This window comes from Vitis vinifera, chromosome 18 (assembly GCF_030704535.1).
Source record: "Vitis vinifera cultivar Pinot Noir 40024 chromosome 18, ASM3070453v1".
Taxonomy (NCBI): domain Eukaryota; kingdom Viridiplantae; phylum Streptophyta; class Magnoliopsida; order Vitales; family Vitaceae; genus Vitis; species Vitis vinifera.
In genome coordinates this window covers 21,065,274-21,091,524 of record NC_081822.1, presented here as the reverse complement: position 1 = coordinate 21,091,524, position 26,251 = coordinate 21,065,274, and the positions used below count along the sequence as shown (strand labels likewise).

Sequence of the window (26,251 nt, the reverse complement as noted above, 5' to 3'; positions counted from 1 at the left end):
TGATGCCTTTTACAGGTATGAGATGCCCAAAATGGTTGCCAAAATAGAGGGTCGGGGAAATGGTATTAATCAGAAGAGTTCAGCGTTTGCTCAATGAGTTCTGGACCTTGCATGTGAGTATCCTGAGCTGAAAACACTAAGAAGTTGTGACTTGTTGCCTGTCGGTTGGATGTCTGTGACCTGGAATCCCATAAACTGAATACCCATGAGACAAGCATTAAAGAATTCAGATGCTTGCCTTCTAGCTTACCATTCTCTTTCTACGCCTATGAAATATATCGGAAATACACAAGCTGCAGTGGAGGTCTATCCCAGTGAGATGGAGGGTGCCCCAACCTGGTGATTTAGGTTTTCTTGAAGTTTTGGAAATAAAAGATGGAACTCATAATGAACAAGAGAACACAGAAGTTGAGCTGCAAAAATCCAGAAGTGAATTGTGAGAAAATGGATGAGTCAGTTACAATATTGAGGACTAGAAGATGGAGAATGAGTAGCAGCACAGGGAATCTGATCTGGAATTGGACCTCACTACTCTACCATAAGCTTTTGTTGATGATAAAGTTGGGATTCTGAGAAACCAGAGTTGAGTTGGAGTGCCTTGGCTGATGAGGTAGTGCCCCAAAACCCAGTGAGCCCTCTAAAATCAATATGGTCAGTTCTTTTCCAGACTACCAGCAATTTGCATAGGTCTCCTCATGCAACCACCAGCGGTGCAGTCTCAGTCCTATCCCCGGGCCTCACTCCTGCATGGCTACCTTAGTGCACACTGTCCTCTCCCAAATGCATTTCTATTGTTTCTTTGTGATCTTACATGTTTTAAATTGGGTTTTCAAAAATTTTTTCATTCAAATAATCTCGGCTTTAAAAATTCATCCTTAGACATTTTTAGGCATTAAAATCCTGATTTTTAATAAACACTTGCAGCCTTTCTTTTCCTATCATGAACTTTCCTAATTTTCTTTAATTTTCAACAATTTTCTCGATTTTTAATAAACATGAATAAATTCCATAATTCCAAAAATAATGGAATTCCTGTGATTCCTCTAGCCCAAGTGGGGGCATTAAGGTGGGCGGATGTTGTTTCAGTTGAGCGGGTAGGGACTGATGGGGTTAAATGCTCGCCTACCCGTTCCAAGTTGGGAGATGAGTCTCGACGTCCGGGCGAAGACCTGGGTGACGTGGTTCCTAGAGTGGAGGGCACCAGGTTTCACATCTCCTCCTGCTCTCGTCGGTGGAAGGATAACTGGCCGGTGCTCCGCAGGGTCCCACAGCACCTCTTCAGCCGCTCACAATCTGACATCCACCTTTATACATTTGCCAAAAAAAAAAAATAAATAAATAAATAAATTATTATGTGGTCTTTATACATGCAAGTAAGGTTAATTTGTGCTAATTTGTATGTTTGTATTATTCATGCCAATATTATGTCGGTACTATTTATTTAAGTTATTTTATGTGTAACTTAATTTATAGCTTTATTTGCATGCAATATTGCCTAAATTATAGTTATAACATATAATTTTAGTTAAAATTATTTAGCACATTAAGATTCATAAAATGTTCACAAATTAATTAAAATAATTATTTAGGGTAAACAATTAAGTTATGAATAATTCACAAACATTTTTGTGGTTGTCTTTTATGTTACTGCATAATTATTCTTAGGTATTAAGTAGAGCCTAAAATATATTTTTAATGTCTAGTGAACCATATAATTTTAAATAATTAAGGAATAGCCACAACATCTTTAATTATATAAAATTATATATTAGGTGGATAAGGATCACATAATGGACATTAATTGTAATTAATTATATAAATATAACGATTTTACCCCATAGGGATTTCATTATGTTTGTATAATTAATTAGGATAAAATATTAAAATCAGTTTTTCCTAATTTACCCACAGGAGTTAGGAATAATTAATTTAATTGTTTATCATAAAGTTTAAAGATAGAAGATATCAAACTATAATCATAATAAACATTAAAATTATGAATTCGGTAAAAATAGTTTGATAAAATCTATCATAAAGATAATGAATCTGATTGAATTAGAGATTTAGCCCACAAACATTTTTAATAAAATTAGATTCAAATTTTAAGCATGTTTTACATTGGTAAAACATGAATTTATTTAAAACCTCAAATATTAATAAGCTTATAATCTTTTTGTGCAGCTTTACTTAGCATTTTTGATATTCATTGTGAGGTTCCTAAACTTAGGGGAGATAACTTTAAGTTATGGAAGCAAAGAATTCTTATTCAATTAGGGTGCATGGCCATAGACTATGCCATTAGGAAAGATGAACTACCTAAGATCACCGATACCAACACACTTGATCGAATTCTATTGTACGAACGCTAGGAAAAATCTAATCGCCTCAGTGTGATGTATATTAAGACTAAGATTAGTGTTGGTATACATGGTTCAATCGAGTAGCACGAAAATGTCTGTGAATTGCTAAAGGCTATTGACGAGCAATTCGTCACTTCGGATAAAGCCTTGGCGAGCACCCTAATTATGAAGTTCACATCCCTGAAGCTCACCGATATAAAAGGTGTACACGAACACATCATGGAAATGAGGGACATAGTGGCTCAACTGAAGAAGCTCGAGGTAGAAATGTTTGAATCCTTCTTGGTGCACTTTATCCTCAACACTCTTCTGCCTTAGTATGGACCTTTCAAAATCTCTTACAACAAACATAAGGATAAGTGGTATATCAATGAATTGATGACCATGTGTGTTCAAGAGGAAGGTTAATGATGGAGCAAGGAGAAAATGTCACGTTTTTAATGCAAAAGAAAGGAAAATCTCAAGCCAATCGGAAATGGAAACATCAAATTCCTCCCAAAGTTGACATTAAGAAAGACGAAAAGTGTTTCTTCTATAAAAAGAAAGAACATGTGAATAAGAAATGTTTGAAATTCCGGATATGGCTTGATAAGAAAGATAACCCTACCTCGTTTGTTTGTTATGAATCTAATATGGTTAACGTAAATACCAACACATGGTGGATTGATTTTGGATCTACAATCCATATTTCAAATTCCTTGCAGGGTAAGCAAAACCTAAGGAAGTTAGTGAGAAGTGAGCAATTCATCTTATCCAGAAACAAGATGGGCTCACATGTGGAAGGAATAAGGACGTGTTATTTAACTTTAGATGGTGGTTTTGTTTTAGAATTGCAAAGGACCTTTTATGTACCAAGTTTCTCACGAAACTTGATTTCAGTTTCTAGACTTGTACCTTTTGGATATTCCTTTCATTTTTTAGGAACATATTTCAGTTTGACTTATAAATCTGATTGTGTTGGGAATGGTATTTTGTCTGATGGTCTTTATTGCATATTCTTACAAAATGATACCACTTATAATTCATTACATGTCTAAACTGACATTAAGAGATGTGTTGTAAATGAGGATTCCTCTACATTATGGCACTGGAGATTAGGTCATATCTCCATAGATAGAATCAAAAGATTGGTAAATGATGATGAGGTACTTAGTACTCTAGATTTTATTGACTTTGAGACTTGTGTGGACTGCATTAAAGAAAAGCAGATCAACAAGTTAAAGAAAGGTGCTACTAGGAGTTCTGCTATATTAGAGATCATACATATTGATATATGTAGTCTAGACATGGACTCTCATGGTAAAAAATACTTCATCTCTTTCATAGATGATTATTCATAATACATGTATCTCTACTTGTTTCATAACAAAAATGAAGCATTAGATGCTTTTAAGGTTTTCAAGGCAAAAATAGAGAAACAATGCAGTAAACAAATTAAGATTGTGAGATCAGATAGAGATGGAGAATATTCTGGTAGATACATGGAAATTGGACAAGCACCTGGGCCATTTTCGAAGTTTCTTCAAGAGCATGGGATTGTTGCCCAATACACCATGCCTGGTTCTCCATACCAAAATTGTGTAGCAGAAAGAAGAAATCGAACTTTATTGGACATGGTGAGGAATATGCTGAGTAGCTCAAAACTTCCTAGATTCTTGTGGATTGAAGCACTTAAGACGACAGTGTATGTATTAAATAGAGTTCCAACCAAGGTTGTCCTGAAGATGCCATTTGAGTTATGAAAAAGTTGGAAACCGAGTTTGCGACATATGCGCGTTTAGGGATGCTCGTCTAAAGTGACAATTAATAATCCGAAAGAGAAGAAACTGGACTCAAGGACTATAAGTGGGTATTTCATTGGATATGATGAAAGGTCTAAGGGGTATGGATTTTACTATCCAACTCACAACACTAGGATTGTGGAATCAAGAAATGCTAAATTTCTTGAATATGACTTGGTCAGTGGGAGCGATCAATTCGGAAACATAGTTTCTGATATTGATCATATAGAGTCTCAACCTTTCACTTCGAGTGATAAATTGTTTGTTATTCATAACACCCCTCAAGTTCAAATGGGTGTAGAACAAACAATTGTTGAAGTTCAACCAATTATTGAAGACCAACCAGTCATTGAAGTTCCACAAGTTTTTGACAACATTTCAGTAGATTAAGTTGATCAGGTTGCATGACACTTCTGAACAACAAGTTGAACCTCATACTTCCCTAGAAGATAATGGTGCAACCTTAAGAAGGTCTACTCGAACTAAGAGGTCAACAATTCTTAGTGATTATGTAGTGTATCTACAAGAATCTGACTACAATATAAGAGCCGAAAATGATCCCGAATTGTTTTCACAAGCCATGAGTTGCAAAGAATCAGAATTGTGTTACAATTCCATAAAGGATGAGATGAGTTCCATGAGGTGCAACGATGTTTGGGACCTTATTGAGTTACCCAATGGTGCAAAAGCCATTGGTTGTAAATGGGTCTTTAAGACAAAGAAAGACTCATTAGGCAACATTGAGAGATACAAGGTCAGACTTGTTGCAAAGGGGTTCATTTAGAAAGAAGAAATCAATTACACGAAGACCTTCTCTCTTGTATCTAAGAAAGATTCCTTACACATTATATTGACATTAGTAGCCCACTTTGATTTGGAGTTGCAACAAATAGATATGAAAACTGCATTTCTTAGTGGAGAGCTAGAGGAGGAGGTTTACATGGAACAACCTAAAGGATTCCCCTCTAGTGATGGTGAGCAATTGGTTTTCAAGCTCAAGAAATCCACATACGGTTTAAAACAAGCATCCCGCCAATGGTATTTAAAATTCCATAATGTAATTTCTTCATTTGGTTTTGTAGAAAATTTTATGGATCAATGCATATACCTTAAGTTCAATGGAAGTAAAGTTTGTTTTCTTATTTTATAAGTGGGTGACATCTTATTTGCAACCAATGATAAGGGTTTACTTCATGAGGTGAAAAAATTCCTCTCTAAAAATTTTGACATGAAGAATATGGGTGAGGCATCTTATGTCATTGGCATTAAGATCCATAGAGACAGATTTCAAGGTATCTTAGTTCTATCTCAGGAATAGAGAGATTTCGGATGAAGGATTGTTCACCTAGTGTTTCTCCCATAGTGAAGAGTGATAGGTTCAATCTAAACCAATACCCGAAAAACGATCTTGAGATGGAACAGATGAAGAACATTTCATATGCTTCTACAGTCGGAAGTTTGATGTATGCTCAAGCCTGCACAAGGCCTGACATTGCATTTGCTATTGGAATGTTAGGACGATATCAAAGTAACCTAGGTTTAGACCACTAGAGAGCTACAAAGAAAGTGATGACTACAAACTTATGTACAGACGGACAAGCAATTTAGAGGTTGTTGGCTACTCAGATTCAAACTTTGCTGGTTATGTTGATTCGCATAAATCAACATCTGGATACATTTTTATATTGGCCAGTGGAGCTATATCTTGGAGGAGCGTTAAACAAACCTTGACAGCTACTTTTACTATGGAAGTTGAGTTCATATCCTGTTTTGAGGCTACTTTGCATGGTGTATGGCTTAAGAGTTTCATTTTCAAGCTTAGAATTGTGGATTCTATATCTAGGCCATTGAGTATATATTGCGGCAATTCAAATGTTTTCTTTATGGCGAAGAACAATAAAAGTGGAAGTAGAAGCAAACACATCGACATTAAGTATCTAGCTATAAGAGAACGTGTTAAAGAAAAGAAAGTGGTTATTGAGCACATTAGCACTGAATTGATGATCGTTGATCATTTGACTAAGGGCATGCCACCATTGAAATTCAAGGATCATGTAGTGAACATGGGACTTAGTTCCCTTATGTAGTTTCTATTGTACAAACTTTTATTATTATGTTTTCTTATATTGATGTACACCTTTATTTAATTTTGAGAAAATTTAACTTCATTGAACCAAGAATGAACATAAGGTTTATTCATTAAGTAATATTGCCAAATAAAGTATAACGTTAAGAAATAAATACACTATGATACATGGAAAGTAACACTCGTTATATAGAGGACTTATCGCAATGATTCATGTATTTGTTACTTAATGTGGATAATTGATGGACTAAAATGAGACATTAGGTTAAAGGTGTGGACCAAGTGGGAGAATGTTATTTCTGTTACACGCCCACAACACCCACAAGACCCGTTTCACAAAATGGGTATCAATCTCTTTAGTTGTGGGAGTTTATCTAAAGTGGTCCAACACCTCTGACCAAGTCTTCCACATTCCCTACATTCCAAGAAAGTAACCCACAACTGCTCTGAAATGGTGGCAACAATAATGACGTGGTTTTGATGGGAAGCCACAACTCTAAATATATTTTTTTTGTCCCCGAACTCGTCTCTTAATTTTTCTCTTCTTCAGTACTACACTATCTTCCGTGAGATATCAGAGTTTGGAAGAGCTAAAACTTGTAGCAAAATAGTGAGTATAATAAATCAAACACCAATGACTAGAGGTAATAGCTTATCCTAAACTTCATCAGTTTTCGATTCGTATGGTTTGTTTTCATCATCAATTGATTGTGTGTTTGTTTAACACCTTCTTAGTACAATGCTTTGAGTCAATTAACTACATGCATGCACTAAAGACTTCCACAACAAAGGAAATTTTGCAAGAATAATCTAAAGAGCTACTACAACAGAGAATGATCTTCTTAACATATGTAATTGATTGTGCATTAATTAAGAAGGCTTCTTAAGTTGGATAAGTTGTTTAGAATTTTTAAGAGGGAATTTTTAAACTTCACAAAATTGATCTAAGACACATTTATCAAGTTCTATCATGATAATAAAGTAGTGAGGAAAAAATGTACCACCAAACCAAGTTGTATTTGCTAAGAATACTTACTACATTTCTATTAAGAAAGAAACTATCTAATGGTAAAGGACAAGTTGATAGTTTTAGTTCCTGAAGTTTTCATTGCCTAAGCTAACATCAAAAGTTATAACAAGACAAATCCCAATAAGGTAAGATTAAATGCTACACGGAAGGGACATCTTGCTCTTTGTTGAAATTCTCATTCAATTGCAAATCTACCACATCAAGAATCCTCTCTCTTCTATAATTTTCTCATACCCAATCCACAATACTATTATTATACTTGTTCTGCCTATTTTTTTTCTTAGTTTTCTAACTTATTTTTTCTTTGGTTATAGCAACAACTTCATTGGTGTGTTAAATTCTCTGATAGGTAATTCCTCAAACATGTAATGTCCTCATTGTTGCTATTAAGTCTTGCAGTATGAAACGAAAAATTAAAATTCTTGTATTCAAAATCAAATGGAAGCACATGAATTAAAAAATGCAAACACAAGAGAAACATTGAAATCCAATTACAAAGAGTAGTATCAAATTTTCCATATTTACAAAATTCGGTGTTAAAATTTCTAAATTGAAAAAAAAAAAATAGGATTCATTAAGAAAAGACCTACATCTACAAAACATCAAGGTGTGAGGTTAAGAGAGGAATTCAATCCATACCTGGTATGAAGACATGGATTCAAACATATTGACTAGATTTGAATAATACAATTCATCCATGGGAACTTGTGTACCTGAAAAGGGTTGGTTTTTGGAGGTATTGGAAGATGGTTGGAGTATGGTGGTAGTTGTTGAAGCAATGGTGGTGAGAATCCATAACTACTAGTGAAGAGGAAGTTAGGTGAATTGGAGACTCGATGAAGAAGATAATGTGAGCTTGATAAAATTTCCTCCAACTTTTCTCTTCTTTTTCTCTCTTATTTTCCTCACTAATTTTTAAGGAAAGTAGAAGGGAAAATATTACAATATTTTCTTTAGCATTTTCTTTTATATTTTTTTTCCATATATTTCTCATGTCACCCAAACTAAGGAAAATAACTATCCATAGTATTTTTTTTGCCCTTTCTCTTGCATTTTCTGAAAACCAAACACAATCTTTTTAAATAAAAATTAAGAACTACAACAAGATTGTATATTCTTCCTCTTTATTCTTGCATTTCTACATCTACTACTCTATTTGACATCATATTTTTACTCACTTCTTCAATAAGCATTCCTCCCTTTATACAAAGTTATCTTCACACCAATTCATAAGATAAGAAAGATGAATGAACCTTGGGGCAAGGTTAGACAACTAGTGGCAACTAGTCAAGGCTTGAAGTCAACTTTTGCTTGACTTTTTTTTTTGGCATGGGCAATGACTTGTGTCGCCCTCTTTAGCATGAAAGTGGCTAGAATATGTTAAGCTCTCTTATTAGATGGTTAATGATGTATGAACCATAACAATCATAGGGTGGGGAATATATGGTAATTATGCAAATATATATATATATATATATAGTATCCAATTATATAAAAAGACATTTTCCAACATTTGATATAAATCTGTAAAAATTAAGAGGAAAATATTAAAAAAAACATATTAAACCTAAAATAATAAAATAAAGCAAAAGGTTAAAATTAAAACCAAATATTAAATATGAATATAGTTTAAGAATTAAAAATATTATTATTTAGGTTTAATCATTGGGTTTGCTAGAGGAGTTTATATATATATATATATATATTAGTATTTTTTTTATTTTTTATTTTTTATATTTTTTGTATCCTATCTCTACACAAAGTTTGTAAATTAAATATCTCTTTCTATTATTTAAAGGAATCACTGAAATGATTGCATGAAAGATTTATTTCATAGCCTAAAATAGTGATATTGGCATTTTATATATATATATATATATATGTGTGTGTGTGTGTGTGTGTGTGTTTACTCGAATGGTAGGCTGATTTTTAGCCATAATAATGATAACTGTATTATTGTATTATTGAAATAAAAATCTTGTTGTCCTCTAAATTTGATTTGAAATACAAGGGGTATTTCTAACATTAAGATGGTGTTTATTTTTTTGTTTCAATAGAAAAAATTAAAATATTTGACTTTATTTTTTTTATTTAACTAAAAGTAACCTGTTGATATCAACCAACATAACTAAAGTGAACTTATTAGTAATAGGTCTAGTTTAGTTATGTTGGTTGATATTGGCAAGTTATTTTTAACTAAATAGAAAAAATCAATTATTTTAGTTTTTTCTATTCAATAAAAATGCAAACACATCTAAAATTAGATAATAAAAATACTTTGACTATAAATAAATTTCATATGGACCACTGTCAAATACCATGCACAGGGAGAAATTCGGATCCTCACTTGCTCTTTTGATTTTAATGCATTGAATTTGATGTTGCCTAAAACAAAATTATATTTCATGTCCTGTATTATGAGTAGACAACCATTCCTTATGTTATATTTTAGATAAATAATGGATATTGGAGATTGGAGTTGTAAGAAATTAGGATATCATAATTTTAAATATGTAAAAAAGTTCTATAATTGCTTCAATCCATGTTTTAAAAATTGTATTTCTTTCTAATATTGGAGCAAACTTTTTCTTTCTTTCTTATAAATTTTATTTGGGAATGATTTAAACATGAATAAATAAAAGCCCTTCTAAATATTAAAAAGTAACACTTTCTTATAAAAAGTAATTAGGTGGATGGTAAGGTCAAATTCGAGATAGCTTCATATTTTTTGCTTTAACTGAAAATTAAAATCAAAATTAAAGTAATAATTTTAAAGGGGTAATATTGATATTGTAAAAGTTTTATTAAACATGAAAGAACTTCTTTTATATATATATATATATATAATAGAATTATAAAATTCTTATAAAAAATAACATTTTGATGACTTCTACATGAAACCTTTTTTAAAAGTTAAGTTTTTTTTAAATAATAATTAAATACGTATAAAAACTTTTATTTAACTCTTAAGAGTCGATCCTAATGAAATTTAAATATGTATGAAAATCACTTTTAAAAAATAATAAAAAAAATCCCTTAAAAATAATTTCTAAACATTTTTTTTTACCTTAGATTTAAAAAATAAAAAATAAAAAATGATTTTTTTTTACTAGTTATTTAATTTTAAGGAAGCAGTAAAGGGTTTACTTTGATGTAAAATAAAAGATAAATAATAAAAAAATAAAATGAGGGTTGAAAATTAATTAAATCGCTAAAAAATAGACTTGGAGTTCCTTCGGTGTGGGGTTAGACTTAATTTGTCCCATGCAATGGAAATGGACGATTTTTTATTTTTTTCCTTTTTTTTTTCCTTTCCCTTTATCTTGGTGTAGTCTTGTGATATTGTTACTAAAATAGGAGGTAAAAATATAAATTATATATCAATTATTTTAAATTTAGAAAAAAAAATGCTTATTTTAATTTGAAATAAATAAATAAAAATAATTGATTTTATCTCAATTGTGTAAGACGTCATAAAAAATTTCTTATTTGCAAAATATTTTGAGTTGTAAAAGTAAAAATTAAATAAATCATTTCATGACCTTTTTCACAAGTATCCATTTAGATCATAGTCTAATTTTTAAATATTTGATTTATTTAATTACTTTAAACTGTATCATTTATAATTTTTTTTTAATTATTAATATGATACCTAACCTTGTATGAAATTGGAATCAAATATGGAAAAGTAAAACATGTCAAATGAAAGATAATTTCAAACTTTTCTAATACAACATGATATTTTATCATGTTGAATAAAATTGGAATGGGCAAAAGTTGTCAAATCAAGACTTTCATGGCAAATTCCACCATTGCATATCTCAAAGATTATTCTACAACATTATCTTTATAGACTTTTAACAATCCAAGAAATTGACAAATTATCTAATAATCCTAGACAATATTCTACAACTTTTTTGAACAAAAAATAAATAATGAAATCTGAATAATGCAAACATTCAATGAAATCTTTGGCATGTTAATTCTTTGCAGCTTCAACATGGTGGCATGTCGGATGGCGGAGGCAGCATTTGAGCTTCTTGGTGTTTACCATTTTTCACTATGAACGCAGTTCCCATGCCCCAAGTCACATGGCGTTCTACATGGCAGTGCATGAACCACACTCCTGCAACAGAGAAAATATACCAACATTACACCTAACTTATTGCAATATTAAGAAAAATTATTTCCTTGGTATGCAGGTTGGCAGCTTCAAGGGGTTTTTTTTTTTTTTTTTTTAAATTCACATGAGTGCTTGCAACATACCAGGGTTGGATGCCTTGAATCTGATTGCAGCCCAACCTTTCGTAGGAACGAAGATGGTACTCTGAAGGGGAGGATCCACCAGATTGTAGCGCAATGGGTCCCTATTTTTATCGAAATTCCCAAATCCCCATCCAACAACATAGAAACTGTATCCATGGAGATGCATGGGGTGGTGTGTCCCTGCAATCAAGTTTGTCCCTTGAAAAACAATCTCCACTGTGGAGTTATACTCGAGCACCCTTACTTCTGTTCCGTTTTTCGGCGTCTGATACTCTAAGGGAAGAATATTAGTGGTAAAATCGAACACCAATTGTGGAACGCTAGGAAATTTATCTCCATATACACCACTGATGTTATAATAGTAAGCTTGCAGTATGTCAATTGTAGGGAATTGGAAGCTTATGTTGTTTATACTTGCGGAGAACCGCGTCCCATTGGGCCCTGCACATGAATTATTGGGGCATAGGAATGAGTTCATAGAAACAGTGTAAATCAGTTTAGTGCTCGGGCTTAATGGGACGTTGCAAGGATGTTCCGCATCTGCTAAGTTTCGAAGGCCGGCCATGACCTGAACCGATGCATTTGTGTCATTGTATGCATGCAAATGAGGCAAGGAGAGAGGTGAAGATGGAGTGTAGTATCCCCTGTACTGTACAATAGCTGTGGTGGTTGTGTTATCATAAAAATTACGAGCTGTCGGGGCAATGGAATAAGTTTTAGCTGCCATGTAATAGTGATCCGGGTGTTGGTTAGCTTCTAGTAAGACATCGTAGGTTTGGCCAGGATATATTGTGATATAATCTCGTGTCAATGGTTTCGTGTAGCTACCATCTGTTCCAACCACTGTCATTTTATGCTTGGCAATAGAGAAGAAGAGAGCCTCGTGCAAGGCAGCATTGATTATACGAAGTAGATAGGTCTTTCCATGATCCACCGTTAGCTTGAATGTGCCTGTAATCAGAAAGGGAAAGTTGTATACTTATGACTAGCCAAAAGAAAAAGAAAAAGTTTCCATGAGGATCCACCAATTATGAAGTGATTAGGGGTGTAAATTTGGCTCCATAGTTCAAATTATATTTGGACTAGCCTTTTCTCATGTGTTAAATCATGGCTCTACCATCCTCATAGCTATATTCCTCTTTCTTAGCATTAAGCTTTAAATATGTTGATGTTAATAAGAAAAAGTAATATGGTCAACATACAAGAAAATGAAATCATGTACAATTTAAAAATGGGAAGTTAAACTTAAATTGTACCTGATTTTGAGCATGGAAGTAGATCACCGGGTTGCCCATTTATCAATAAAGAATCAGAGGCATTTGGGTCAGCTCCGGTTGTAAGACCTTCATCTCGAACTGCATTCACATCACTCTTCCACCATTGTCCTGCATTTCAACAACTCTAATAATTTTAGATTTCGCTTTGTTGGTTAATTCATGATATGTAAATTAACCTTTAAAAGTAACTACACTTATACCTAATATGATGGGAATTTCTGCGTTAGGTTTGGGAAATGGATACTTGGTTCCATTCTTGGGATAGATGATTATAGCTCCATGAACGGTGGCTCGAGTCCAGTCACTGTGAGCATGCCACCATAGAGTGCCTTCCTCAGACGAAAGGATGATCTTCTGGCTAAACTTTGACCCTGGTTGAATTGGGCATTGCGTGATATACTCGGGACCATCTGTCCATGGATATCTAGGCATGTTCACCCCATGCCTGAAAAACAATAACTTTATGTTAAAACTAGTACTAATTTTCGGACTAACAAAAGATGGCATGTAGCAACATACTATCATAGTAACAAGAAGCATCAATTGTATTTCAATGGAACTAATGCAAATAACCCTAAAATATTGTTTTAAATTTGACTTTATTTGCAAAGCAATGCATTACAACCCCCTCTTAGAAATAAAATAATGTATGTCATGCAGGCCTACTATCGACCGCTAACTTTCTCTGACACACGCATAGGACTTACCAATGAATGGTGATATTTTCTTTTCCCCTGTTATAAACGTCGACAATGATCGTCTCTCCTTTCTTAGCATATATAGTTGGTCCCGGAAATTGTCCATTTACTGTTAAGATGTTCTTGGTGCTACAAAGCCTTGTATATGAAGCTTCCTTCACCTGCAACCAATTAAAAATTAACCATGTAACCTCATCCCAAAAGAAATATTACATGCATGAATAGTTGCATCAATCCATCCATGCAAGTGTATAACCAATTAGAAATTGATAGCATGCATGAATGACTCAACGACACCAAGGTACCCGAAGACTCCATGAGGGTCATACGGTGGAAAATGAGAGCCATACTGCTCCCTAAATATTATGAACAGAAGATGGCATTAAGGCTAGAATCATATATAGTATTTACCACAAAAGTAAGCCGACGAGTTGAAGCTTGGCAATGGATGCCACCACCAAAAAGTAGAAACGCTAAAATTTGCAAGAGGAAAACCTTCATGATCAGCCACATCTTCTTTGGAATAAAAGCCTCTTCTCTTGTCCTAAACACAACTCCTTCAATGTTCTTACTATTTCTAATAAGCACGACTTATCTTCTCTTTGACATGAATAGATGAATTCTTAAAGGTATTTATAGAGGCTGGAGAGAACCAAAACTGGAATTGGTGAAAGCTGAACAGCCGGTTTCTCTCGAACTTTTGATGTACTTTTTTAATATATAATTCATAATCTATTCAAGATGATTTTCCTGGGGTACAACAAGATGATTTTTTTAATATAAGAGAAGTAATTTGAATGTGTATTGGTTTTGAATGTTCTTCCAAGAGCAGGTTGTGTATGATATTTGATTACTTACCAAAATTTAAATAAACCAAATGCCTGAAGAATGCTAACAATTGTGATAATTTCTCACAGCTCAGCTTCAATCAAGTTGTGTACCATAGAAGACGAGTTTCTTAGAATCTCTTGAATTTTCTAATTCAAAATACAAGTTTGACTTTGAGAATTGACCAAGAAATTAATCAAACACATTATTTTAGAATAAATTTAAAATATATGTAGAATATTTTTAAAACTTTGACTTCGCATATATACAGTACCTTTATCAAGATTAGTCAAGATTTTTGGTAGGAAGGGAAAAGTCAGCGCTATATAATCATAATCCATCAAAGATACACTATGTGCTACCGTGGGCGTACCGGCCATTAGTAATGGGCCAAAATGTTCTCCATGATTAAAAATAAAATATAATCATGGCATAAAAATCTTGACCCTCATTTTCAAGAGGTGACTTTGTCCTAGAAAGAATTATTTTCCTTTTTATTTTCTCATGGGGAGAAAGTTGGAGATTCACATTGTTTATATTTTTATAATAGTTTTAGAGTAGTTTTAAAGCTTCAAAAAACTTCTCCCTTATTTTTATTTATTAGGTTTGCTCAGTCCACTTGGTACCCAAAAACAAACCCAATAAATAATTATTTATTGAATTGGGTCAATCCCAATGTTTTCATAATCGAATCGGACATTGAATTAAAAAAATTATCAATTCACAGTTTACTGGTCACACTAGTGGCCGAACCAATGACATCATAAATACATAATTTATATTTTATTAAAATTAAAAATAATTTTAAAATATACATATAATTAAAAATTAATAATATTTGTAATATTATTTATTCATTTTTATATAAATGTATTAATATTTTAAATTTATTAAACAAAATATATATAATATTTAAATATGAAAATATATTGAAAATGGGTATATATATATATATTTTCTGAAACAGCTTATGTAGTGCCCTATGAAGTTTCTATACAAGCAAAGACAACACAATGGAGAGGCAAACAGCAAAGTTGATTTTTTCTTTAAAGCCCTTCACATTTGAAAATTCTTTGTCCGGTTAGAGGGTCAATCCAGACATTCAAATCATTTCCTTTGCATATTTCCTCCATGCTTACCATCAAATAAATATTGGTTTCCTTTGCATATTTCCTCCATGCCGGCTTCAATTTTGATTCAAGATCATACAAGACTGTTAGAATCATATCCCTTTTATCTGTTGGTGGTGATGCTGGCCAAACGCTTCTTACTAGTTCATCACAATTAATTCCTCAATTGTTGAAACAAAAGCTTAGGTTAAAGGATTAGAAGATTGTCCATAAAACTGAAGGAGGGTTAAACACAGGACTTGGGGGCAGCCTGACAGGTCAAAAGATACATAGACTTTAGTTTAAACGGATAAGAGAACATTGTGCTCAAATAGTAGAACTTGAATTAGGTGGCTATAGTCTCACTTTGTGCCTTTTACCAATCAAAATGATTTATAATTAATGGTCTACCAAAGGCTAATAACACCCTTATTAGCTAGAGTTATATTATATCACTATCCTCATCAAAGATAACGAAGGTCAACAACTTCTCCCTTAAATCAATATAATAAATTAAATGATAAAATTCATTTGTATAACAATAAACAAATCATATGGTATTCCCAATTTATTTTATAAACTAAGGAACAAAGTATAACATTTTTAGTAAAATATTATTTGTTTCACTTTAAGGAATTTAAACATTTTGATAGTTTAAAAATAGATGAAAAACAAATAAGAAATGGTTTACTATACTATTAATCCTTACCTTCAAGAAATCATTCAAAATCCTGAAAGACTTAATCAACACCTAATATATATATATATATATAAAATAATTATTAAAGACTAATTATCTAAATGAATGACTTCCGAAATTTTTTGCAAAACTTATTTTAATTCCAAACCCTTTTCTAAAGTTCTATTTTTTTAATTAAATTTTTTATTAACCATATTATTATTATTATTATTTTCTCTTCCCATAATTACATTAACGAGTTTTGTTGAATTATTAATGTTAATATTCTTTTCTTTTTCATGGTAGGAAGTAGGTAATTATTTATTAATTTACTACTATTTTTACTTATCTCCTACCCACAACCCAAATCTTATTATTTATTATTTCTTTACCACAACCCCTTTTCTCATTTCCTCAATTCTTCTTATTAATCTCGTGGTTGAAGAAAGATAGAAGAGTCTAAAAAGTAAATCATATGCGAAGAACTTACCTTAAATTTCATAATGAAGCAAATAAAAAAAGTTTCTTCTTTCTAACCCTTTGAACCAAACTTCTCTAAAGACCTTTCTATTGTTTCTTTTTCCCCTCTATTTTATCTTTTCAATTTTCAATAATGTGGAGAAATCAATGGAATTTAGGGGTGAATTATTCTTTTGTCGCTAAAGTAACTTTTATTGATGGAATTTTAAATATTGTCAGTAGTGCCAATTTTTTAAAAACTTTGTCTAACGAATTTGAAAATATCATTACTAAAAGACATGATAGGAAAATTTTGATCTCGTCATTTTTTTTGGCACAAACACTTTTGTAATAGAAAAAGACTATTTTCTCACAAAAATATTTTTCACTAATTACAATTTTTGGTGACTAAAAGTTACAACTTTTTATATATATTTGCTTGCAAAATGGTTTCATTAAGTGATTATATTATTTTTGACAAATTGAGTAATTTTATCACTAAATAATGTTAGAAAATTTTGATATTAATAAGCAATATTGATGAATAGCTAGATGATTTATATTGTGAAATAACTTATGTATTTTTTGAGACTTAATATTTATAGTATATTATTTTTTTTCTATAAATAATAATAAAATAATTAAAGATCCATAAAATGAAATACTAAAATATAGATTTATTTAAATTTAAATGTTTTGTAACGTAATAATAGTATTGTTATGAAATAATAAAAAGGTAAATTATTTGAGCAATTAATTTTTATACTGTAATATGTTATTTATATTTTTTTATATAAATAACAACAACAAATAATTCAAGACATGTAAGATTATATCCTATAATATAAACTTATTTAAATTTCAATATTATTATATGATGTTACCCAAATATAAATAATACTAAAGGATTTTTACTATATTAGGTAAAAGTTATCTATACAACTCTAAAATAGTATTGAATTTAAGTTAGTTATGAATAAGTTATAGTCCACTAATTTGTTCTCATTCAAAATCACACCTTGTCTACTTAAGAAGTAAACTTATATTAACTTTTAATTACATAGTTTAAACTAATAGCATTTTTTTTTTATAATTATTACTTGGTTTTTAAATAATTGTTGAGAATGGAATTTATCAAATAAATTGCCTAGCATCTATAAAGACATTTAATTTACATAAAATTCAAAATATGACTTTTGTCTATAAAGATAAGATTATTTATTAATATATTATTGCAAGATAAATATTATATGATATAATATATGACACTATATGTCTAACTACTATATTACTATTTACAAAATAAAACATGTATGTGTAAAGTTTTTTTTTCTTTAAAGTATCCAACCATATCTTTATTAATAATTGATTACTTTATTTTTTAATGATTTCATTATGCATTTATTATTTTAATTATTAATTACTAATTCACTAAAAGTGATTAGTTATTAAGAATAAAATCATAAATTATACCTTAAAATAGTAACTACTATAGCTACTAACTTGTAAAGGAATTTTTATGCTTGTATACATTTTTTAACATTTTTTTATATAAAAAAATATAGTTATAAAAGCAATTGAAATATATCATAAATTATTATATGATTTACCTTTATAGTGTTTTATTGTGTTTGGTATTTTTGTTTGAAATACAATAGAAAGATAAAGAAAAAAAGAAAAGGATGTAGAATTATTGATGTTGGTTCAAGTATTATACTTTAGCATTATTCCAATGTTTTCTATTAATCATACTTTTATTTTAGCTCAATTTCGAATTTTTCACTTTAATCCAAATGTCTAGAATTAAATTTATGTTAGATATGAATAAACTATATTCCTCTAATTTGTTACCATTCAACGTCAGGCTTGTTTAAGGATGATAAAATTTGATACAATTTTTCAACAAGACTTGAATCTACCATGCTTTTTATGGGTTTGAGTTGAGTATAATTAAGTTTGAGTTAAATTCATGTTGACCTATATAACTCATCTAATAACTAGGTAGTCTTTGAGTCAACATGCATAACAAAATTGGACATCAATTAATTCATTTAATAATTATGTTGATTAGTTTAATTATAATTTTTAAAATATTTAACTCATATTTGACTCATTTTAAATTTGATTTTAAACAAATAGGTTAATTGATTCATAAATATATTAGTCATATAAATTAACACAAGACCTAACTCAACCTAATTATTAAATGGGACAAATGAGTTACACGATATGTTACTTGTTTAGTAATTATGTAGTATTTTAGGTTTACGTTTTTAACCAGATTATTATTTGTGTCAGTTTTGACACAACACAAATATGACCCACCAACACAAATTGTAACCCCTTTGTTCACTCAAAAAGTAAATTTATACTAATATTTAATTACCTAGTTTAAACTAGTAGGAATATTTTTAAATTATTGCTTAGTTTTTTAAAAATTGTTAATATTAGTATATGTATATAGTTTCTCTAAAGACATTCCATTGATCTAGAATTCCAAATATAATTTGTCTGTATAAAGATATCATATATTTTTAATAAATATATATTGTAAGTTAAATATTATATTGTATAATATGTTGTACTATATGCATAACTATTATATTACTATTTTACAAAATAAAAAATACACTATATAATAGTAATATATTATATACATAAAAAGTTTTTGTGTAAAGTACCCAACCATATTTTAATTAATAATTGATTATTTTATTTTTAAATAATCTAATTATGTATTTATTATTTTTAATTATTAATAACTAATTTTTCAAAAGTGATTTGTTATTAAGAATAAAATCATAAATTATGCCATAAAAGTAGTAATTGTTGTAGATACTAATTTGTTAAGGATTATTATTATTATTATTATTTTACTTGCATACATTGTTTAATAAAATATTTAATTTAAGTTTTTAATTTCTTACTTTAAATTTTCAATTTTATTTTTAGTCTAATTTTTAATTTTTAAATTTTTAATTCCTAAATTTTAAAGGGGAAATCATGTAACCATACATCACCAAAAAAAAAAAAAATGAGATTTTTAGAACTTTGTTTTTACCTTTTTAATTTTAATGTAAGATGAGAAAAAATATTGCCTATTCATGTACTTCAACAGTACTTTCAGATTTGTTCCACAATTACCCTCAAAAGTAAATGACAAAATACACATCATTTTAATACCACCTATTGATAAGTACATGAATAATTTAGTTTTCTTATTTCTCTCACACGTCTCACTTACCACTTGCCACATTTCCACTTTTTTCTTTTTCTTTCTTTCTTTTTTTCCCCTTCTTTTACCACCATAATCCCTAGTCACCTATTATATTTTTCATTGCTATTTTTTTCCCTTTGATATTCTTTTTAATATGCTCATATTTTTTCTCATAAAATTTCTTTAATTTTAATTTTTTTTCACTCTCTAATTTTTCTATATTTATTGATTATAATTATTTTTTGAACATATTATACTTAAAATGATAATGTATAATAAATAGTTAATATAATGAATTAAATCAAATATATGTATAATGGACAAAAATGAAAATATTATCCCACAAATAATGTACTTGATGATTTTAAATATTAATTATATTAACATATTTAATAAATTAAGGTTTAAATTTAAATATTTTATTTTATTATTTAGAGGTTTATGATGTAAGATTTTTTTATATTAATGCGAAACAAAATATTCATTTATTTTATAAATTCTATGATATGTAAAAATTAAAAATATCTTTATAATACCATTTTATTATTTATATTATTTTTTAATTTTTATTTTAAATATATCACATCAAAATCACAATAAGTTATTGTGCTTTAAATTGCTTTCTTATGATTTTAATTTGATTATGGATCTAACCTTTTTTTTGGTTAAAATCTTTAATTTTTAATTAAAATAAAATATAAAATAAAATACATTTTTCATAAAAAAAATAAAATCGTATTTAACCTTTCATATTAATTTCATAAAAAATAAGTACATTTGTAAGAAAAATAGGTAAATCCATGCCTAGGGGAATCAAGACCCCTATCATTCTTGTCATGGTCTATATATTCCTTTGGGACCCTTGATAAGTGATTAGAGGTCCTTGCCTACCCCAGAATGAACTTTTGAACCCTAGGTACATCCATTCTTAAGGGAACCAAGACCCTTATCTGAATTCTCATGGTTCATATATTCCTTTAGGGATCCTCGAGAATGAGTTATAGGTTGTTTTTCACCCTGAATCAGACATTAGAACCCAAGGTATATCCTAAAGACAATTTAGTACATTCGATCCTTGGGCTACCAAAACCTCTATATCCCTTCCCATAGTATATTTGATACTTTGGGGACTCTTAAGAAGTGAATGGAGGTTGTTTCTAATCTTGGAATGGACTTTGAAACCTTAGGTACATACTTTAGGGATCCTCGAGAAGTGATTGGAGGCTATTCCTCACCCTAAAATGGACTTTTAAACCCTAGGTACATCTTTAAGAAAATTTGGTATATCTTATCCTCTGGCTACCCCATATTGCTTCTTATGGTCCATTTGATCATTTAGAGACCATTTAGAAGCGATTTCAAGTTGTTCCTCATCTCGGAATGGACTTTGGAACCTTAGGTACATCCTTAAGAAAATTTGGTACATCCAATCATCGGGCTACTAAGACCCCTATCACCCTTCCCATGGTCCGTTTGTTTCTTTAGGAACTCTTGGGAAATGATTGGATGTCGTTCACCACCTTGGAACAAACATTAGAACCCTAGGTACATCCTTAAGAAAATTTGAAACATCTAATCCTTGGGCTAACGAGACACTTATCTCCCTTCCCATGGTCCATTTATTCCTTTTAGAGACCCTCGAGAAGTGATTGGAGGTCGTTCCCCACATTGGAATGGACTTTGGCACCCTTGGTATATCATTTACAAAATTTAGTATATCCTTTACAAAATTTGGTACATCCTTAAAAAATTTTGGTACATCTAATCCTTAAGCTATCGGGACCCCCATCTTATTACCCATGGTTCCTTTATTCCTTTAGGGATCTTTGGGAAGTGATTAGAGGTCAATCCCTAGCTACTTCAAAATGGACTTTGGAACCCTAGGTACATCCTTAAGAAAATTTGTTACATCCAATCTTTGAGTTAACAGGACACCTATTGTAAACCCCTCATTTTGCCCATGACACATATAGGTTGATAGACGATACCTAGCTGATCAATAAGAAAGTAACTATCCGGGGTCAGGTGCAACAAACCTAGATCAGGTGCAACAAACCAAAGTTAGCTGCAACAAACAGAAGCCGATTAAGAACGTCTCGAAGAAGGAAGTTAGTTAGTTAGGTTGTTGTAGATATAAATATAAGAAAACGTCAGTGTAAAAACATGGATCACCTTTTCTAATTGACAATGAGAAATATTAGTTTTTCTAAAACCCAGTTTCTAAAACTTTCATGGTATTAGAGCTTTGGTATTTTTTTTTACAAGACTTCTTCTTCTTCTTCATATCAGTTTTAGTTCTTTGTAGATAACCTCCATTCTATTCATGATGAGTTCAACACAGTCATCAGGGTTACAAGCTGGTACCCTACCTTCATCTACCGGTGCTATTCAAACAATGCAGATGCTGAATCATGCATTGCCGATCAAACTTGATAGAAACAATTACATTCTTTGGAGAACACAAATGGAGAACGTTATCTTTGCCAATGGTTTTGAAGATCATATTGAAGGTTTGAAAATTTGTCCACCTCAGAAAACAAGTTCTGGAGAAACAAACCCATATTTTGTTATGTGGCGACGATTCGATCGCATGATCCTTAGCTGGATCTACTCCTCACTCACTCCTGAAATCATGGACCAGATAGTTGGCTATCAATCCTCTCATGCAGCCTGGTTTGCTTTAGAGAGAATCTTTTCGGCTTCTTCAAGGGCTAGGGTGATGCAACTACGCCTAGAGTTCCAAACCACAAGGAAAGGTTCATTGACAATGATGGAATACATTCTTAAACTAAAGAGTTTGGCCGATAATTTGGTGGCCATTGGAGAACTTGTCACTGATAGAGATCAAATCCTCCAACTTCTTGGAGGTCTTGGGACAGACTACAACTCCATAGTAGCCTCTCTTACAGCACGTGAAGATGAGATGTCTCTCCACTCTGTACACAACATTTTACTCACCCATGAACAACAACTTAGCTTTCAGAATTCAATTGCAGAAGATAACGTCATCTCTGCTAATCTTGCTACACCACAATATCAACATTTTAACAATAAAAGATCCTCTGGTCAAAATAGGCAGTCTTGGTTCATGATTACTACTCAAAAAGTGCTATTTGATAGCTTGTAATTAACTCTTTTAAACACTTTTGAGTAGTAGTTATCACCTTTTAACCCAATTAACATGTTAAGGACCCTTGCAATCAATTCTAATCAAATTGTGTTAAGTTTTGGTGTTTTGATAGCTTTTTGATCACCAAAGCAATCCGAGATTGAGGAGGAGAGTTCCTTGGAATCTATGGCAAAACAATCGAAAGCTCAGAAACATGAAGAATAGAAGCTTTGAAGTCCTTTGCCATAAGCAAATCCGGAATGCAAGGAGTGTGGGATCCTAACGTGGGCTGTGGCAGGCTATCGGAATGACGTAGCAAGGCTTGCTCACTTTAGTCAATGATCCGGACAACATATCCTGATAGGATATGCTATCGTCCGGGTGTGATGATAGCGAGTGTCGTGTGCTTATCCCTGAGGGAGTCCGGATAGGGGAGCGCGCCACGTGTCCTCTTGGGGAATCCGGATGGAGTGCTCCAGATAGCGATGCGCACTCCGTGTCATCAGGGGGAGTGGTCCCTACACCTTGCACACGCAGACGGTCCCCCTTGCGACGTTCCACCTTCTCCAGATATTTCACATCCGGCGCCTGACGCCGGATGGGAGAGGAGGGCGTTTCAACTTCCCCGGTTGGACATATCCGGACGTCGGATGGGAGAAGAGGGCATTTCAACTTCCCCGGTTGGACATATCCGGATCATCTGATAGCACTTACCCAGAGAGTTTCGCAACCATTTTGCACAGTGTCGTGGTGTTCTCTTGAAGCTTTTCGATATGTGCGACCAACATTTTGAGATATTTTTCTTTAGATATTTAATGTCTAAATCCCCAAACTCTCCTTATAACCCACCTATCATAGGATTCCTTAGTCTTTAAGTAAGAACAAAGGGTGAATAACCTCTTATATATAGTTTGTAATTTCCTTTACATGCTAGAGATCTCGGGAGCTTGTTCTCAGAGACAACCTTTTGTAATAGTAAGAAATATATTTTACAGAGCACTTGCTCTGCTTTTCCTATATATTTTTGTTTTCTCGTTATTTTTCTTTCTAGCCAACCAAACTCTGAGGATTTTTTCTCAGAGGATGAGAGGCTAGGCTCTTCGTCTCTTGGAGTGAAGAAAGCTGGGTAAGTTTCCTTATGCATAAATTGGAAGTTTTGTTGTTTTAGTTTTTAATGAAAAGAAAGTGTGACCCGTTAATGGTTTTTATCTTTTTAGTTAACTTAAAACGCCTTTAAATCACTTCAGCCAACACTTGGTAAGGCAAGTGATCTCCATCCATTGAGATGCACTAGTTTATCTCTTACGAGCCTTTGGGAGGTGGTTTGAAGGTAGGATTTTCTAGAATAGCCAACACTTGGTAAGCTTTTGGACTCTAAGGAGACATCCATTAGTTATCTCTTGCGAGCTTTTGACGGGTAATCCAAGGTTAAAGATCACCTTGAATGGCAAATGCTAGGTGAGAGGCACGAGCCATTGCAAAATGCATCAGTGAGAGGGATTTAGTGTTTGAACCCATTAATGGGAACCATCTGTACCACACCGGTTCGGGAAATAACTATATGTTAAATCCCCAATGCGAGGAAAAAAAACAAGTGACCAGAACTCCCTTTTTGTATAAGGAACCTGAGCCTAGTGATCTAAACTCCAAGAAACACTTTTCTTTGTAATTAAAATCAGTTATTATTTTTGGTTAGCTTAAAACCAACCTTTTCCACCAAAGATTATGTTTTCTTTTAAAGCTAACCTTGAAATGAAAAAGCACCAATTCAGCTTTGAATTGATATCAATTGTGGAGTGAAAACCCATCCCAGTGAACGATCCTAGAGCCACTATGCTATAGTAGCTTTGTCTTTGCTACCCTAGTTCATGGTGTAATAGGTTATAAATTTTGTTGATTACTCCCTGAGGACCACAATCAAGGAACACCAGCTGGACACGAATCAAATGGCACCACTGTCAGGGACCATTGAGAGGACATGAATCAGCTGAGACACCAATTGGGAACGAATTAATTCAACACAAGAAGAGGTACAAATGGTGGGCGCTCACAATCATCTCACCATCGACCACAGTGCCAGCTTTGTGGCAAGTTTGGCCACACCGTGGTTCGCTGCTACCACAGGTTTGATATTAACTTCTAAGGCTTCAACCTTAATATGGACACTGTTCAAACCAATAAACCAAATGCCAAGAATCAAGTGCAAGCTATGATGGCATCTCCTTCCACTATATCTGATGAGGCATGGTTTTTTGACACTGGTGCTACACATCACCTATCACAAAGTGTTAATCCACTCTCAGATGTACAACCATACATGGGTAATGACAAGGTGATTGTTGGGAATGGTAAGCACCTTCGTATTTTACATACATACACTACATTCTTTCCTTCTTCTTCTAAAATCTTTCAACTGAGACAAGTACTTCATGTTCCTGATATTGCTACTAATCTCATTAGTGTCTCACAGTTTTGTGCCGATAATAATACTTTCTTTGAGTTTCATCCTCGATTCTTTTTTGTCAAGGATCAGGTCACCAAGAAGATACTTCTTCAAGGAAGTCTTGAACATGGCTTATATAGATTCCCTGCCAGATTTGTGCCTTCCCCTACAGCTTTTGTTTCTTCCAGTTATGACAGGTCTTCCAATATTTCTTTAACAACCATAACTACACTTTGGCATTCTCGGCTTGGACACCCTGCTGATAATATCTTGAAACACATTCTTACTTCTTGTAATATTTCACATCAATGCCATAAAAACAATGTATGTTGTGCTTGTCAATTTGCAAAAAGTCATAAATTGCCTTTCAATGTGTCTGTTTCTAGAGCTTCTCATCCTTTTGCTTTACTTCATGCTGATCTTTGGGGCCCTACTTCCATTCCGTCCACAACTGGTGCACGCTACTTCATTTTGTTTGTTGATGATTTCTCTCATTTTTCTTGGATTTATCCATTGCACAGCAAAGATCAAGCATTATCTGTATTCATAAAGTTCAAAAGTCTAGTTGAAAATCAGTTTAATTCTCGGATACAATGTTTACGGTCTGATAATGGTGGCGAATTTAAAGCCTTCTCTTCATATCTTGCTACGCATGGTATTAAAAGTCAGTTTTCTTGTCCATACACACCTGAACAGAATGGTCGAGCGGAGCGCAAATTACGACATATAATTGAAACTGGTCTTGCTCTATTAGCCACTGCATCCTTACCTTTCAAGTTTTGGCTATATGCATTTCATACAGCTATTTTCCTTATAAATCGGCTACCTACTAAGGTTCTCAATTATCAATCTCCCTTTCAAATTCTTTTTGGCAAATCACCAAATTATCACATCTTTAAAATTTTTGGT

The 26,251-nt window shown here is 32.0% G+C and overlaps 1 protein-coding gene across 1 annotated transcript; it reads right to left on the bottom strand.

The window, feature by feature from the left end:
- Positions 1-11,500: 11,500 nt before the first annotated feature.
- Positions 11,501-13,232, bottom strand: LOC100259287 (laccase-14-like). The gene is made up of 3 exons (XM_019217849.2): positions 13,001-13,232; positions 12,780-12,908; positions 11,501-12,474 (listed from the first exon to the last, which is right to left on the bottom strand). Exons 1-3 carry the CDS (start codon positions 13,230-13,232, stop codon positions 11,501-11,503), a joined length of 1,335 nt encoding a protein of 444 aa, XP_019073394.2.
- Positions 13,233-26,251: the final 13,019 nt, after the last annotated feature.